Source organism: Schistocerca cancellata, chromosome 4 (assembly GCF_023864275.1).
Source record: "Schistocerca cancellata isolate TAMUIC-IGC-003103 chromosome 4, iqSchCanc2.1, whole genome shotgun sequence".
Classification (NCBI taxonomy): Eukaryota; Metazoa; Arthropoda; class Insecta; order Orthoptera; family Acrididae; genus Schistocerca; species Schistocerca cancellata.
The window spans coordinates 818,491,992-818,510,919 of record NC_064629.1 but is presented as its reverse complement, the minus strand read 5'-3'; the positions used below and the strand labels follow the sequence as shown (position 1 = coordinate 818,510,919).

General features: G+C 38.7%; 1 protein-coding gene across 3 annotated transcripts in view; it reads left to right on the top strand.

Moving 5' to 3' along the window:
* LOC126184834 (fizzy-related protein homolog) overlaps positions 1-10,085 on the top strand; it is a 111,795-nt gene extending 101,710 nt beyond the window's left edge. The window contains exon 11 of one of the 3 annotated variants that reach the window (XM_049927425.1): positions 9,026-10,085. In XM_049927425.1, the coding sequence (XP_049783382.1) occupies positions 9,026-9,067 (42 nt within the window). In that variant the 3' untranslated portion in view covers positions 9,068-10,085. Of the gene's footprint in view, positions 1-4,922; positions 5,043-9,025 lie in introns of those variants that run through there. The other 2 variants (XM_049927423.1, XM_049927424.1) reach the window with 2 other exon arrangements.
* Positions 10,086-18,928: the final 8,843 nt, after the last annotated feature.

The window sequence follows — 18,928 nt, the reverse complement described above, 5'->3', positions numbered from 1 at the left end:
CGGTAAAAACCTGCTTGATGCAGATAGCTATTGGCCTATCAGCCTCACCAATGTTCTTTGTAAGCTGCTGGAACATATGGTGTGTCGGCGATTGGGTTGGGTCCTGGAGTCATGTGGCCTGCTGGCTCCATGCTAGGGCAGCTTCCTCCAGGGTCGCTCTACCACTGATAATCTTGTGTCCCTCAAGTCTGCCATCCGAACAGCCCGTACCAAATGCCAACATCTGGTTGGTGTCTTTTTTGATTTACGAAAAGCGTATGACACATCATATCCTTGCCACATTATACGAGTGTGATCTTCAAGGCCCATTCCAGATTTTTATCCAAAATTTCCTGTTGCTTCATACTTTACACGTCCAAATTGGTGCCTCCCATAGTCCCCCCCCCCCCCCCCCCCCCCCCCCCCATATTCATGATAATGGGGTCCCACAGGGCTCTGTATTGGGTGTATCACTATTTTTAGTGGACATGGTCTAGCAGCAGCTGTAGGGCCATCCATCTCACCTTCTCTCTATGCAGATGACATTTTGTACTGCTCCACCAGTACTGGTGTTGCTGAGCGGCGCCTCCAGGGAGCCATCCACAAGGCACAGTCATGGGCTCTAGCCCGCAGTTTCCAGTTTTCAGCAACAAATTCGTGTGGTATGCACTTCTGTTGATGTCGTGCCATTCATCCGGAACCAGAACTTTACCTTCATGATGATCCACTCACTGTAATGGAGACATGTTGATTTTTAGAACTGGTTTTCGATGCCTGATTGACGTGGATTCGTCAGCTTAAGCGGAAGTGCTGCCAGCACCTCAATGCCCTCCGCTGCCTGGGCAGTGCGAACTGGGGTGCAGATTGCTCTGCGCTGTTTCAGCTCTTCAGAGTCCTTGTTCAATCCTGCCTTGACTATGGGAGTCTGGATTATGGTTCAGTGGCGCCCTCAGCATTGCATTTACTCGACCCAGTGCACCACTGTAGCATTCACCTAGCGACAGGAGCTTTTAGGACGAGTCTGGTGACCAACATCCTGGCGGAGGCCAGGGTCCCTCCATTGCAGGTTAGGCATGAACAACTGCTGGCCAGTTACGTTGCACACGTTCGTAGTTCTCCTGCGCATCCGAATTACTGTCTCCTTTCTCCTTTCCCCACCCACATCGGTGGCCCAGGTCAGGGCTTCCAATTGCAGTTTGTGTCTGATCCTTCTTTCCAAACTGGAGTCCTTGCCTTTACCACATATAGTTGAGGTCTATTCAAGTACACTTCCATGATGTACACCTAGGCCGTGGCTTCGCCTGGAACTTTCACAAGGCCCCAAGGACTCAGTTAACCCCGCAGCTCTCTGCTGCCACTGCCTCTCGGTTCTTGACATATACCGAGGCCATGAAGTGGTTTACACTGACGGCTCGATGGCTGATGATCCCGTCGGCTTTGCTTATGTCCATGTAGGTCATATTGAACAGCATTCCTTGCCCGGTGGCTGCAGTGATTTCACTGCCGAGCTGGTGGCTATATCTCGTGCTCTTGAACACATCTGTTCATGCCCTGGGGAGTCGTTTCTTCTGTGTACTGACTCCTTGAGCAGCTTACAAGCTATTAAACAGTGCTACCCTCGTCATCCTTTGGTAGCGACCATCCAGGAGTCCATCTATGTCCTGGAACGGTCCAGTTGCTCAGTGGTGTTTGTCTAGACCCCAGGTCCTGTTGGAATCCCAGGCAACAAACTTGCCGATGGGTTGGCCAAACAGGCTATGCGGAAACTGCTTATGGAGATCAGCTTCTCTGCAACTGACCTGCGTTCAGTACGACGCCACAAGGTTTTGTGGCTTTGGGAGGCAGAATGGCATAACCTCAGTATGCACAACAAACTGCATGCCATTAAGGAGACTACGAAAGTGTGGAGGACCTCCATGAGGGCCTCTCGTAGGGACTGTGTGGTTCTCTGTCAGCTCCACATTGGCCGCGCTTGGGTGACACGGCTACCACCTGCGCAATGATGACCCACCTCAGTGTAGGTGCGGCGCCTGGCTGACAGTGGCCCCTATCTTGGTGAGCTGTCCTTCTTTGGCTGCCCTGTGACGGACTCTTCCGTTACTGGACTCGTTGCCATTAATTTTAGCTGACAACGCCTCATGAGCTAATTTAGTTTGTCATTTTATATGTGACGGTGGGTTTTATGATTCTATATAAGTTTTAGCGCATGTCCTTTGTCCTTTTGTGTTCTCCACTGTAATGCTTTTAGGCTGGAGGTTTTAGTGTGTCACAGAGCTGCTGGCTTTTCCTTTTTATTCTCGTGGTCGGCCAGCTGTGGGTATCTGCTCTCTTGTTTTTATCCCTTCTACCTGTTTCTTGCTTCTCTCTCTGGTTTTCGTCTCCTGTTTTGTCCACAGTAGTGCTGGTTGTCCTCCTGTCGTTCTTCTGGTTCTTTCATTCTCCTGTTATTGTGCTGTATGTCTCCTCTCTTTGCTTCTTTCCCTTTATTTTACTGGGCGCAAGGGACCGATGACCTCGCAGTTTGGTCCCTTTCCTCCCTCCTTTAAACCAACCAAACAACACTCCAACTGACGTGAAATTAGTCATAAAGTATTGTATTTTCTCTTCACTTGAAATGCTTACATAATAACTTGGGGTATATAAACTTAAATAAAATGGTAGACTTCATTACAGACTCAAGTGCATTAAATTGGCCAGGAGCTGCTCCACTTTATCAATTTATTTCAGACCTGAAGGATGTTATCTCAGCTGTATTATGAAAGTGATTAAAACAAGAGTAGAACCATGGATATTGAGTATTCATAAAGAAGGTGAAGGAGGTTAGTGATTGGAAGTAAATAACAAAATGTGGAAGATAGAAAGTAACGGAGATACCAGGTTTTAAATCTTGCTCTGCTTATAAATTTTTTGTGTTATGCCTAGTAGTCACTTGTTTAAAGAGGCAAGAATGAATTTTATTGTCTTTAAATTTAGTATTATATGACCTTATTATTTGTAACAAAGACTCACCATGACTCAACTGAAACAATTGCTAGCAGTAAATTTTTGTTTTTGGCCTGAAATTGGACTGAAGTAAGCTATGCAGTTTAAAATTAACCATAATCTTTAAGTTGTCTCTTTACGTGAATGGAGAAATGATAAAAAAGAAATGAATAAAACCTTCTTCTTTTGCTAAGGATGATACAGCTTATGAATATGGGCAGGAAGTCAGAGAATAGGTTTAATTTGTGATTCTCTTGCAAAATCTGTCTGGAGGCTTCAAAAGTGAGATAGAGTAGCAGATTGCCAACATATTGCCAAAGCAGTTGTTGTTTCCGACATAATTATAATTTGTGTTTAATTTACAGTCTTTGTATGAAATATCTGTGGCAGTGGTTCATAAAACGTTTGTGAAGGTGGTAAAACACAGATCACAAGGAATTCATTTGAAACAGTTGAACTGTTGGTAGCGCAACACTTGCGATGACATAATGCAGATGTATCAGAAATTAACTAAATACATGTTTTTCACTTAGTAACTTGGCACACACTGACCTGTCCCTCAGTATGATAATTGTTACATTAAGTTATTCCAAGAACAACAACAACAACAACAACAACAACAGTAATAACAACCCATATGCATGTGAAATGTATAACTGTGATTTATCGCTTCTGTATTTGTCCACCCAGGCACCTAATGATTGGTTTGTATTCCCGGTAATGAAATCCCCTATGGAGGTCATTTCACTGATTAATTTTTGAACAAAGTACAGTTAGATAGATGATTTCTACAAAGTCATCCGTAAACTCTGTGACTATGAATCAGACAAGAGAGACAAAGTCTCAGTTGCTCTGCGAAAAATATTGTAGATCGATATGATTTTTTTCTATCCCCCTCCCAACCCCCACCAATCTCCCTGCCTCCCCCCTCTCCCCTCCCCCCCCCCCCCCTCTCTCTCTCTCTCTCTCTCTCTCTCTCTCTCTCTCTCTCTCTCTCTCTCTCTCTCTCGCGCGCGCATGCACACACACACACACACACACACACACACACACACACACGCAGAGAGAGAGAGAGAGAGAGAGAGAGAGAGAGCCGGGGGGGGGGGGGGGGGGGGGATGTATGAAACTGCATTATGTGGATTGCATATTTTTCTTCTCCAAAACACCATTTATCTGCTTTTTCAGTTTGAAATAATTAGCATGCTATAGCATTCACTGAGGTTGATGTTTTCTGACCTGTTCTGTATCAGTTAACTTACCAAATAGTAGAACATTGAGTCATTGGCAAGCACGTAAAAAAGAATGAAAACTTTGCTATTTTCCTTTTTTGTGTGCCTGTTGATGACTCAACACTTCTACTATTTGATGAGTTGTTACCTGTACTCCTAAATTCTTACATTCTGCAAGAACTTTCCACCATATTTATTTGTTAGCTTTGCTGTGTGACAGCCAGCTCTAAAGTTTGGATGGTGATATATTATTTCGAACACACCAGTTATGGTAGTTATTGAAAATTGACAGTGTTTGGGTCAGCTTTTATAATTACTCAGTTGTAGGTATAGGAACACAATTCAGTATGCAGTCACTACATTATTTCTTAGTGGTGACTTGTAACAGTTTGGTAGTACACTTTGAATAACTAAGCTAAATGAAGAATACCATGTGGTGTACTGTTACAGTTTTATCACTGTTCATTGAAAGAATTCGTGAATGATGTGATTATTTAAAGGGCTACTGTATCTTGCTGTTACAATTTGATCATAAATTTGTAGTATTGTGTCACTTATATTAAGCTTATGTAGTAAGCACATGTACTACTCTATAACCATAGTGTTGACGAGTCATCATTCATTTAAATAGAAAGATTTGAAGTTTTCCATTCTAGATAAGAAAGTCTGATTCTGATTCCTACAGTGAGGAGGTAACTTTGAGTATTGTAAGTTGTAATAATAATGTTGCAGAGATGGGGCGGGCAGCACAAAACTGCTCTGTGTGGCGTAGGATGGAGTTTTGACAGATTCGTCATCAGGTAGATTTGAAGCGTGAAAGCTTTGGTAAGGATGCAAAGGTACTTATAGAGGTCATCACAGCTGGAACAGAACTGCATGCCCTGAAGACAGATGTTATTAAACAGGGAACATTTGATGTGCAACAGATGGCGGGTGTAAAAGTGGAGATTGTTGTTGGGTTGTATGTGTATGAATGTTTTGGAATACAGTCTGTTTGATACTAAAAATCACAGTGGCAATAATTGTTTGGGATTCCAAGAAGCACCAGGACAGTTACATTCAAGGAATGAGTTAAGTTGAAAAATTTCACCATGGATCCACATCATGAACATAACAGTTAAACAATCCTCCAGTTCAGGAGATAGTGAGTGGCCAAGGGTGTCCCCTGTGTACACTGCAGGGCTCCCAATTATAGAACTGTAGAGTAAAAAAATCAAGAACATGACGGTCGTTTGCTGTACTTTTGTGTTCAGCTATGTAACATCAGAGTTTACACTAAATCATTACCACAATTCCTGTCATTCTGGAAGTAACGAGTTGTTCAGAATCATCGCAAAGTAATAAATAACTCACATTTTTTGTTATTTTCTTTTTCTAATTTTATTTATTTATTTTAAATTAGAGCTCTAGAATTATAATTCTTTGATTGCTGTGTAAAGTAAACAGTATAATACCAGAAGAAAAATGCATCATCTAAGTATAATATTCCTATCTAGTAGTATTGTACAAGTTCTACACAGAGAGACTGCACGGCAGTTACTTACTACTTTCAGTCCACCCCATTACATGACCTGCAGGATCTCAAATGAAGAAGAGAGAAAAAGAGAACAAGTTGACAAAGTCTCTTCACGTCTTTATTCCCTGTACAAATTTTATAAGTCACAAATGATACAGTTATCCAAAAATTAGGAAGTCCAGTTCTTCTGTTATGTCCTTGTTGCCCATGTGTTCAACACGTCACCAAAAACATTCTAACTTGTTCTTAAGAAAACAGCTGCTGTATGTGTATTGGACAAGCCTCTCGCTGCTTTTTTATCTCTCTTATTGTTGATTAATTGTTGGTGTTATTTTTCTGCCTTGTGTGAATTATATTCACTTACCTTTTTATTTACATAATTTTTATTAAAATATAATTTAAACACAGGTAACAACATCACATTGATTAGCTTAACTATTTTCATCTCTTGAACATACACTTCATTACTGAGAAAATGATATATAGTAAATCGGAAAAAAAGGTTTTAGGGTAACTCTTCATGTCTTAGCTCCTTCAAGAGCTCTTTGTAGAATGCTTTCCTGGTGACATCATGATATGGACCCATGGTTAAGTGAACACTTTACTTTTTCTCTTTCAGTTTAACTCATACTTGTAAACATAATTGATTTGGAGCTTCTGAATGTGCCATATAATAAACCTTGCAGTAAATAGCTCTCTCCAAATCCATACATAAAACCCAGCAACTGACATGCCTGATCAACTGCTGGTAGCAGTATAGCCTAGTTCTCCTACAATGTGCTCAACTACACTGCTGTTTTAGACATATAACCTTTTATTGTTCATTTTATACTGTTCCATAATTGAATTAAGTGTCACCTTACACTGCATAATTTTGTAGCTTTCATTAAATTAAAATATGCCAGCAAATATCCTGTTAACTGTGAACAATCGCTAATGGTCTCAAACTAAACTCCATCCGAACATGCCTCAGAAGGCCCAGTGGTACTGACTGACCACCATGTCATCTTCAGCCAGTTGGGGTCACTTGATGTGGATGTGGAGTGGCATGTGGTCAGCACACTGCTCTACCAGTTGTTGTCAGTTTTAGTGGCTGGAGCTGCTACTTCTCAATCAAGTAGCCCCTCAATTGGCCTCACGAGGTCTGATGGCACTCCGCTTGCCAACAGCACTCTGCAGACCTGGATGGTCTCCCATCCAAGTGCTAGCTAACCCGACAGTATTTAACTTTGGTGATTTCTCGGGAACCAGTGTTAGCACTGTGACAAGACTGTTGGCACTAATGGTCTCAAGAAACAAATTAAAAAACTCAGAGCTATGTCCAGTTACACATAATGCTGATAACAGATCATTCAAGAGGAACTTCAGTACTCTAAATATCTTGTTTTAAATATTTCACATCTCTTTCCAAGCACTGCTTGAGTAGTACAATCACTCGCAGTCACTAGAAGTTAAGCCTATCACTTTGAATGTTCTCTGATAAAATTAGTAATGATGATGATAACACTAATAACATTAATAAAAAGTTAATGTTGTAAACTGGCCATGAACAAGTGTGAACCTTTCAGTTGTGGTCTCTTAGTTTTGCACATGCAACTCACAAGTGAACCTTTCAGTTCTACTATCAGTTGGCTTGTTTGCTAGCTGCTTGCCACAAATGCAGAATAAAAATTTTCTGATTCTCTTTTGCAAGAATTGATGTAACTGTGTTCATCTTAAAGCTTCCAAATATCACTGATTTTCAGACTAATTGTATCGTGGATTTATCCTTACAACTCTTTTTTCTTTCTTTCTTTTTCTTTTTTCTTCCAGCTATCCCATAGTATTACCTTACAGCTGCACTGTCAATCAACAAACCTCACTGCCCTGTATATATTTCTTCATTGCATAATTCTGTCATTTTGCAAGCTATTTTAAATTCATTGTTATTTATTCATAATTATTCTTATTTTCTGCGAAATTCGCAATGGAATGCATACAAGATTTCACTTTAATTCTCTCCCATTAGCTACATTTACTGGCCACTGTAAGTTACTCATTGATTTAGAACTCCATAATTGTCAGTTTCTCTTACTGTATATACTTACAATTCTTTCTAATTGCCATCAATTCTACCATTCACATGGAGCTGCTTACTCTTCTTAGCTCTGTGCATTTTCTATACATTTGAATGCCTGGTCTGTAGCAAATGAGGATAGAGATAGAAATCATGCTTTAGAACTGTTACAACGTATGAGAATATATCTCCATCCTTAAGCTTGGTGTTGAGTAATCACCTGTACTTAGTTATTCCTCAGCATGTTGTTACTTCTTCACATTGAAATATTTTCTAGAGTGCTTGGTGATATTTCTTCTTTTATTTCATTTTTATGTCTTTTGTTCCTGTCATTGCTTTATCTGTATCACCAATGAGAGTCCCCATCAGTATCTTAATTATTGTAGTTATAAGTGTACTTATTTCTCTCTGTTTGTCATTATTTCACACGAGATAATGTTAGAGTGTTTTTATATGAAATGTTGTTTACATAAGGAAAAGGCAGGAATAAGTCAATTACACACTAATTTTATTTGTGATTTTAAACTATCACATGAACGCACTATTGTCATAAGTTGACAATTTCTGAAAACTTTTGTGTTTGATTTAGGCATCATGATCCTAAATATCATACTTCTGCATATTAATCCCATCATTTTGCTAGTCCTGCCAAGCAGAACAATATTTTTCTATAGAATATCTTGTGAATGAAGTGTTCTTGGCATTTCATTTTTGTGTCTGGTAATATAATAATTCTTGCAAATTACTTTATGTTTTATGTTTGTGGAATCTCAATTCATAGTATTAAATTTTGGATTTGCACAACTATATACAGGAAAGGACTTACAAAGCAAATATCTGTTGCCTAAAAGCTCGGCTATAGACTTACTTGATATTATAAAATAAATAAAAATATTATTTTGTGATATTATGTAGCAGTATACTACCATTACAGTGATACTGTGAAGTCATATGACTCATATTTACATATACAATTAAGGTGCTAGGCTAGTATGCCATTAATGTGCTAGTATTGCTAGTTATGTAACTGTAATGCCATGTGCCATCTTTTCCATGTGACATATTCCTGTCTTAATTATTTATAACAGTACTATTGTAGGACATCTGTCCAAGTGCGTGTGTGTAGGTAATTCCTGTTATGTAATGCTTGCTTTTTCTTTAAGTAGCAGTAGATAAGTATCGGCTTTTGTTCAGAAATGCTTGTTACACACCAGAATCATATTATTACATACAATACTTATGAACTCTCATTTCTGTTCACAGGAAAATAAATCCGTTCTGAACCTGTACGCAAGCATACGATAACTTCAAACTGGCCAGCTCTTGGTTTAAATGCAGACATTCAACATATTCAGTTCAGAAACAAAGAGTTGTTGAATGTAAAATTGTATATTATTCTGAGTTTGTGGTTTCTGCGTGCCTCTCTCTCTCTCTCTCTCTCTCTCTCTCTCTCTGTGTGTGTGTGTGTGTGTGTGTGTGTGTGTGTGTGTGTGTGTGTGTGTGTGTGTGTGTGGGCACACTTGCATGTGTGCATGTTTATTAAATGTGATATGTGTAGTAAATATGTTATATTGAATTACGTCCGTGTAAAGCTATTAATTTACTAAATATAAATTGTTACATATGTAATAGGAATGTCTTACATATGTGGAACGTGAAATGTAGTATAACTTACATTGCAGTTTAATTTGCTTTTCTGTATTATATTGATTCCTCGGGAAAAGAATCCCTGCTCTGATTTTTATGTGAGCAGTATAATATCTGTGAATGGACATTATAAGCTTCAGTGTCAATGTATAAAACCAGTATTTACAACGTAAAACTCAAAAAGATGGTGAGTGCCACATTGTATAACATTGCTAAATTGTTATAAAAAAAAAAGCCCCCCCACCACCACCACCTTCTCTCTCTCTCTCTCTCTCTCTCTCGCTGTGTGTGTGTGTGTGTGTCTGTGTGTGTGTGTGTGTGTGTGATAAATTTATACACATGGTGTACAACACTTGAAAGTAAGCTAATACGTAAAACGTATGTTGATGTACTGTATGTGGAATTAATGCTTATTATATGAAATGATATTGCCGTTGTATGTATGATATTCTTGCTGTGCAAACTGATTTATTGTAGACGTATTTCCTGTTGAAATTGTGAATTTTATTTTGTTGAACATTTCACATAATTATTGTTGTTATAAACATGAAAGTCTGAGTCTTTTGTATTGTTCTGTTACTTTTTGCATGTATGTATTTTTTTGTGTGCGTTCTTCTTATTGTAAATTTTGAAAGTTGTAGTGTGTGTTCCCATTGTCGTGTAATAAATTTTTCGTGAGCTTGACTGTTGTTGTTGTGGTCTTCAGTCCTGAGACTGGTTTGATGCAGCTCTCCATGCTACTCTATCCTGTGCAAGCTTCTTCATCTCCCAGTACCTACTGCAACCTACATCCTTCTGAATCTGCTTAGTGTATTGATCTCTTGGTCTCCCTCTACGATTTTTACCCTCCACGCTGCCCTCCAATGCTAAATTTGTGATCCCTCGATGCCTCAGAACATGTCCTATCAAACGATCCCTTCTTCTAGTCAAGTTGTGCCACAAACTTCTCTTCTCCCCAATCCTATTCAATACCTCCTCATTAGTTACATGATCTACCCACCTTATCTTCAGCATTCTTCTGTAGCACCACATTTCGAAAGCTTCTATTCTCTTCTTGTCCAAACTAGTTATCGTCCATGTCTCACTTCCATATATGGCTACACTCCATACAAATACTTTCAGAAACGACTTCCTGACACCTAAATCTATATTCGATGTTAACAAATTTCTCTTCTTGAGAAACGCTTTCCTTGCCATTGCCAGTCTACATTTTATATCCTCTCTACTTCGACCATCATCAGTTATTTTACTCCCTAAATAGCAAAACTCCTTTACTACTTTAAGTGTCTCATTTCCTAATCTAATTCCCTCAGCATCACCCGACTTAATTCCACTACATTCCATTATCCTCGTTTTGCTTTTGTTGATGTTCATCTTATATCCTCCTTTCAAGACACTGTCCATTCCGTTCAACTGCTCTTCCAAGTCCTTTGCTGTCTCTGACAGAATTACAATGTCATCGGCGAACCTCAACGTTTTTATTTCTTCTCCATGGATTTTAATACCTACTCCGAATTTTTCTTTTGTTTCCTTTACTGCTTGCTCAATATACAGATTGAATAACATCGGGGAGAGGCTACAACCCTGTCTTACTCCCTTCCCAACCACTGCTTCCCTTTCATGTCCCTCAACTCTTATAACTGCCATCTGGTTTCTGTACAAATTGTAAATAGCCTTTCGCTCCCTGTATTTTACCCCTGCCACCTTCAGAATTTGAAAGAGAGTATTCCAGTCAACATTGTCAAAAGCTTTCTCTAAGTCTACAAATGCTAGAAACGTAGGTTTGCCTTTTCTTAATCTTTCTTCCAAGATAAGTCGTAAGGTCAGTATCGCCTCCCGTGTTCCAACATTTCTACGGAATCCAAACTGATCTTCCCCGAGGTCGGCTTCTACCAGTTTTTCCATTCGTCTGTAAAGAATTCGCGTTAGTATTTTGCAGCTGTGACTTATTAAACTGATAGTTCGGTAACTTTCACATCTGTCAACACCTGCTTTCTTTGTGATTGGAATTATTATATTCTTCTTAAAGTCTGAGGGTATTTCGCCTGTCTCATACATCGTGCTCACCAGATGGTAGAGTTTTGTCATGACTGGCTCTCCTGAGGCCATCAGTAGTTCTAATGGAATGTTGTCTACTCCCGGGGCCTTGTTTTGACTCAGGTCTTTCAGTGCTCTGTCAAACTCTTCACGCAGTATCTTATCTCCCATTTCATCTTCATCTACATCCTCTTCCATTCCCATAATATTGTCCTCAAGTACATCGCCCTTGTATAAACCCTCTATATACTCCTTCCACCTTTCTGCTTTCCCTTCTTTGCTTAGAACTGGGTTGCCATCTGAGCTCTTGATATTCATACAAGTGGTTCTCTTCTCTCCAAAGGTCTCTTTAATTTTCCTGTAGGCAGTATCTATCTTACCCCTAGTGAGACAAGCCTCTACATCCTTACATTTGTCCTCTAGCCATCCCTGCTTAGCCATTTTGCACTTCCTGTCGATTTCATTTTTGAGACGTTTATATTCCTTTTTGCCTGCTTCATTTACTGCATTTTTATATTTTCTCCTTTCATCAATTAAATTCAATATTTCTTCTGTTACCCAAGGATTTCTATTAGCCCGCGTCTTTTTACCTACTGGATCGTCTGCTGCCTTCACCACTTCATCCCTCAGAGCTACCCATTCTTCTTCTACTGTATTTCTTTCCCCCATTCCTGTCAATTGTTCCCTAATGCTCTTCCTGAAACTCTCTACAACCTGTGGTTCTTTCAGTTTATCCAGGTCCCATCTTAAATTCCCACCTTTTTGCAGTTTCTTCAGTTTCAATCTGCAGTTCATAACCAATAGATTGTGGTCAGAATCTGCATCTGCCCCAGGAAATGTCTTACAATTTAATACCTGGTTCCTAAATCTCTGTCTTACCATTATATAATCTATCTGAAACCTGTCAGTATCTCCAGGCTTCTTCCATGTATACAGCCTCCTTTCATGATTCTTGACTAAAGACCTTTATATGGATGTATAGATTGCTATATTAGTCTTGCCAGTCTTATAGTTTGAAAATTAGTAATTGTTATTCAAGGGCTGTTCAGAAAGTAACTTAAGTTTTTCTGCTGTTCAATGAGAGAAGGTGCTAGTGTCCCCATCTTAGTTTCGGGGCATCTACTGAATCATTATGCATCATGTGATTGTTTGTGGTGCATGTTGCCTCTGCTTTGTTCACTGTAAATGTTTAAAATGTGTGCTGCAGTAGAAAATCCTGCAAGTTATGAAGTGCGATCAGTGATTAGTTTTTTATTTGCCAAAAAAAAAAAAGGATTGGAATTTATCAGGAACTTTGTACGATGTATGGAAATGATGTAATTAGTGAAGCCAGAGTGAGACAGTGGTGCATCATGTTTAACAGTGGCACACTAGTGTTTTCAGGGAAGCACGAAGTGATGAGCCAAGCATTGTCAAGGCTGAACTGGTGGAGAAAATCAGTGTAAAGATATGGAAAAAAATTGTGAAACATTAAAAAAATGGAGGAGAGTGATACAAAACAAGCATTGAGGAAAATTGCATTACAAGGTTTTTCTTTCCATCTGTGACAATGAATAACTATACACAACCATTTGGACTCAACAGATCTTGGATGGTTTTGTTATGGGAGCATGATGGTCATTCACAGTTCAGTTTGGACCTTCATCTGAGTGATTTTCACTTGTTTCCACACATGAGTACCTGGCTCGCAACACGGCATTTCAGCAATGATGAGAAACTGCATGCAACTGTGCATGCATGGTTGAACCCTCGGTAGGCAAGATTCTATGATGGAATTAACAACAAAGTGAATCGTTGTGATGTCTTACTGTATATGGAGATTACGTTGAAAAATAGCTGAATAGTTTGACTTTCAAATGTATATTATAATGTGTGTTTCATTTGATTTTTTTATTCTGAAAAGTAAGTTACTTTCTGAATAGCCTTCACATAATGTATGGACACATTACAAAAAGCTATTACATATTTTCTGATTTAAAATATTCCATTGAAGTGCGCAAAGATTATAACTTACTCAGCAGTAATATGGGCACCAAGCAGCAGAAGGATAAGCTGAATTGAGGTTGTAAGAGACAGAAATAAAATTATGAGGAAGGAAAGCCTACAAAGTGAACAGTCAGTATTAGAAAACAATGTAATTATGATTCTTGATTATTTCCGGTTTACTTGTGTCCACAGTCCTTTCAGTATCTTAGAAATTGTCAAAATGTTACACCTTGTTCTCATACAGTAATAAATATGAGTGCAGTATTGATGTGAATTTGATAGGAGTTATTATATTGAGTGCTATGCCCTTTTATATAGATGATTAGAAATCTTGTTTCCATTCATATGAAACGAAGGATGTAAGTATGATTGAGATGAGGATGATGCCCTCTTAGCAGGAATCAACAATCATTGACACACTCCATAGTGGACTGGTACTGGAGGAGGGCACAATAGCTAAAATCACAATCTCGCGCAGAAAATGTCATTTCTAAAACATTATGATTTTTCGGGCTTTCACTGCTCTAGTCATATTCTCATCACGTGCTGTAGTCTATGTCTTCAGATATTTGTCATTTCTGATAAAGAAAATTTGAGTGGTGTGTACAAATGAAGTATTCTGCCCAGAGCAAAATAATCGGTGTATTCTCCCCATGTTTTAGTGTTCCTACATAATACGCCTCAGCTCACTTCTCCCAGCAGATAGCAACAGGGTGGTGTGCTCTATATTGGGAACTCAGTATTTGATTCTGACTCTTTGTTGAATAATTAATATATCTGGAAACTTAGAAGTTCTCACTTGTTTGTTCAATGGCAAAATGATGCCACTGGCTGACATGTCACGTGGTACACTTAATGCTACTACTGAATACTTTTCCTTCCAGCAGGTTTTGTGTATTGCCATCACTGAAGGGTAGCTACTGAAATATTTGCATAAAAAATAGAATTGACAACATGACTGGATATCCATCTTGGGTAAGTGACACAATAAAGAAAGAGGTGAAATGCATAGTTAAAATATGGAAGTGGGAAACAGTTGATTGATAGAAGGGGATATGAATAATTACAATTTATCATAAATTGCTGGTGAAAAATAAGATAATCGGAAGCAGCAGTTGTAAAATTATGTGCTCACTATAAATGGGTAGTAATATATAGGTGTTTCCACACAAACCGATCTGTGTCCAGTATGGCGCAGGATCCGATACCAGGGAGGCAAGCTCTGATTGATACAACGTGTTCTTGCACATTCCTTATAGTTTGGTAGGTGGCATATCAGCTTTAGTTGAACTAGTTGAGTTAGGGGTGGCCTTGGGAAGTCCACCAATGAGATGGTAGCATATTGCACTACAGACCGCTCTGTCAGTAGCATCTGTTCACAGAGCCATGCACAAACTAGCTGAAATGTTACAGAGTAATGGTAATGCATTAACTGGCCAGTTCAAATATTGTTACTCATCATCCTGAAATGATGCCCCCCTCCCCTTTTTTTAAGCATGTCTGTATTTATCGGGGTAGAGGAACTCGCAGAACAATTGACACTGGAATTGTGGAAATCCTCATCAATTACATGAAAAGTCACTGCATGACAAAAATCGGAACTGATGCATCATTTTCCGCCAGACGACAACTTCTAATAGGCATGTGAGTAATATAGAGTAACCCTTTATCATAACATTAACCACTATCGAAGAAACTAGTTATTTTGTGTGGGACAATGCAAGAACACGCACTGCTAACACATCTATGACAGTATTATGATGTGTTTTTTGATGGTAGAAACTAGCTTACAACTTCAGTTCTGACATCAAGAAACTGCATTGACTGACCAATTCAAATACTCTGAGATTACTTTGCAAGATATCATTAGAGTTTTTGCACAGCTTTGTGAAAAGATGTTCCGAACGTACCAGGCTGAAGTGCTAAATAGTGCAGACTTCTTTCTGAGATACCTCTAGGAGAAAATAGATATGCCACCTGCCAAAGACCAAGGATCAAGTCATAGATTGTGTGTCAATCAGAGCATACCTTTCTAGTATCAGTTCTCAAGCAGTGCCAGACACAGTGTTTTGTGTCATACATGGAACACCCAGTAGTTCAGTTGCTTGCTATAAAACATGACTACAGTGCAAAACTGCAGTTTGTTTTTCTAATAAGAATCTGTTACATAAATACCGTACATAATGAAGATAAGGACTTTATGGCCATATAATGTTGACATTCTGCGACCCTTCGTGTGTAAGAGAGATCAGTTTGTAAAGTTTATGTGGAACAAATTTCATTAAACATTAATATTCATTATTATTGAGTATTTAATACAGCTATATTTTATTTATTTGTTTCTGGCAGAAATCAATCTTTCAACAATGCAATTATTGGGAAGAGAATGGTAAAAAAGAAATCTACTAAAGAAGCCTCTTGAAATCCTCAATACATTGTGCAGAACTGGTGTCATAAGTGGAAGCAGTATTTTTATTTCTGATACTGGCTTTGTGATCATTCATGACTTCTTGTTCGAAGGGAGTTCTTTGAATTTTGCGTCACGTTTCCTAAACTAACTCCATGTTTAACTAACAGAGAAGGCACTTTGGTAAATTAAAGTTTGACATTCGTCACCTTCAACTACATTCTTCTCAACCTTGTAGCAGTTACACTTTTCTTTCACCCATATTGTTCTCATTTCATTATTACCTCTGCATAAAGAAACCTCAGGTTCCAAAAGCCCATTGTTAATAACATGCAACTGTTTTAGTTTAGCAGCATTTTGTCTATCATAGTTGGCCTTATTTTTAGTGCCATCTATAAATTCATCATCCAAAGGTTGCATTGTCTTGATATGACACAAACTACATGATATTGCCACATTGAATTCATAACAGAGTACCATTTAAGGGAGTTGGGTCCAAGGAACTAACAGTCCGTACTACAAGCACATTTACTGAGTAAACACAAGAGTATAAATGAAGCTGAACAGCCTGCCTCAGCAGTGTGTGTTCCTTTTTATCCATATATAAAATGTTCAAGCATATTACAATAGTCATTAAGAAGTAAGCCCCAGGCACAACAATAGCCAGAAATTGTAATCATTACATCATGGTGAATGATTTGTAGCATGTAGGATTGCTACCCTGCTTCACAAAATATTGACCTGCTGTTAGGCAGTGGACTGCAAATGCAAATGCTGTTCACTGTCCTTTGTAAAGGGGGGGGGGGGGGGGGTTCTAGTGTATCATCACATTCTGGTGATGATGTCATATCCTCATGGTCACTGCGATCATTCAAATGGAGTTGCTTCCGTTGTTGCATCAGGAACTTCAGACAGGCAGTTTTATCATGTTTATTTGAATTCCAAATAGCTGTAAGCTGCAGTGACAGAAATCAGTCTGCTCAAAATTGGAGAACTCACCAGTTTACTGCAAGTCTGCTTAATCTCTCCTAAAACTGATTTTGAATTGCTCATACTCAAAAGCACTATTAAGTGTTCAACATTGTATAACTGAATTGAGTGGCAAATGTTTTGGTAAAATATTCTATGTTTGAAACTAGCTGCCTTATCACCAGTCGTGCCACTGTATATCACTTACCACCACAGAGATCCAGCTGTTGTCATTATGCTGTTCTCTCATAGGCTAAAGTGTTCCCCCAATACTAGGGTAATTGTTTAAATAATAAATTTGCAATGAGCAAAGTGCACTTAAAATATGGGGGCAGGGAAAATAATATCACAGCACATGACTCCAAAACTATCCTCCACATGCTGTTGCTTGCTTGTATGATGATATACAGATTGCATACCATAGCTGTTTATACTAAATAAGTCTAATCTTTGGCATGTGGAATCTGTGTGAATGTATTTTGTAACCACTACATAGGGTAGACATTATTCAGGCTTTTCTAATATTGTATCACTTCAAAGAGCTATAAGAGCATATGACATTGTTACCTGATTTCATAGATGAATTAAAATATGAACACATTTTTTTATTATTAAAAAAGGATTGTATCATATGAGCAGGTCCATGTGACACAACCACAGAACTAAATAGTACATGCTGTGTTGGACTGTGGGTAGTGAGATTTAAATTGCAATTCAGGTGAAGAACAGATTATTATTGTTATTATTATCTGGTTACATAGAGGACTTAAAATAGGAACACTTTTTTTAGAAGAGGGTAAATCATATGAGCAAGTCCATGAAGATCAGATAAGTGGAATCACGTAACACATATTATATAAGCTCAGGACTTATTACTTGCCTTAATAAATGTCACAAGTAGATGCAAATATGGATTCTTGTAGTGAAACATACATAAGTATGCACCTGTGTCATACCCTCTACTTGTATACTACACGGAATGTTATAAAGACAGTTGAAGGACCGTAAACTAAGTACAGCAGAGTCCCGGTAATCTGAACGTCGGGTTAATTCGAATGTGAAAAATTTTAGTCTAAGTATGGAAAACTGTGCAGTAAACTGCTGTACATCCACACTATTTTAATTTACACAGTACAGTAAACGTGTATTAGAAAGATTGGCAAGAAAACATTAGATTTAAACAATGCGTAACAATGCAAAAAAGCTGTCAAACTACTAAAATACAGCAGACATTTTATCCGGACTTTTTAGATGACAAAAACTCAATCATTGTTTTTTGGTGTAATGAAGACAGTCTGTTATATGACTCACAGTTGCGCCATCATCTCATAAACATCAAATCAACGCATGTAGCAGTGGGCTGTTGCTCCAAATAATATAGCGCGATGTCAAGTGCTTCTGCTGCACCACTGTGTGGCACCAGCTCTCCTTTGTCACCTTCAGGCTTCACAGCAGTCTACTTCTTCTTGGTCTTGAGTTACAGCAGCAACTAAATCAAGGTTCTCCACACATACCCCATCTGCTGCCATCCACTCATTTACAGTTCCTTCACTACCTTCTTCACATCCAGGGAGTGTGTGTATCATTTGTAATAGATTTTCCTCTTCATTTTCAACTACGTTGTCCTGAAATTCAAGAGATGTCCACAGTTTTCTCCACAATTTTCTCAGAGTATTTTCCAAAATATTCTGCCATGCCTCAGCGGCTCAATAAACAACATCCTTCACATTGGTCTTTTTCATTTTGTCCATTAAAGGAAAGCTACATCTTGGATCAGCATTCTTAAAACTTGTTTTCTGTAAATCAGTTTTAATGTTTGCAGTACACACTGGTCCATCGGCTGTAGAAGTGGTGTAACATTTGGTGGCAAAAACTTTGCCACAATTTCTCCACCACATAATTCCTCAGTGCTGGGCTGAGATGGTGCGTTATCAATCAAAAGGATTGCACAGGGAGACAAATGATTTTTCTTAGAAGACCGTCGAAGAGAGGGAACAAATGGACCATGAAACCATTCTTTGTACAGCTGCGATAATACACAGGCAGGGACTTAATGTTGCAGTTTTTAAAAGCTCTGGTCCTAGCAGATTTGAGAATCAGCATTAAAGGCAGCTTGTGAT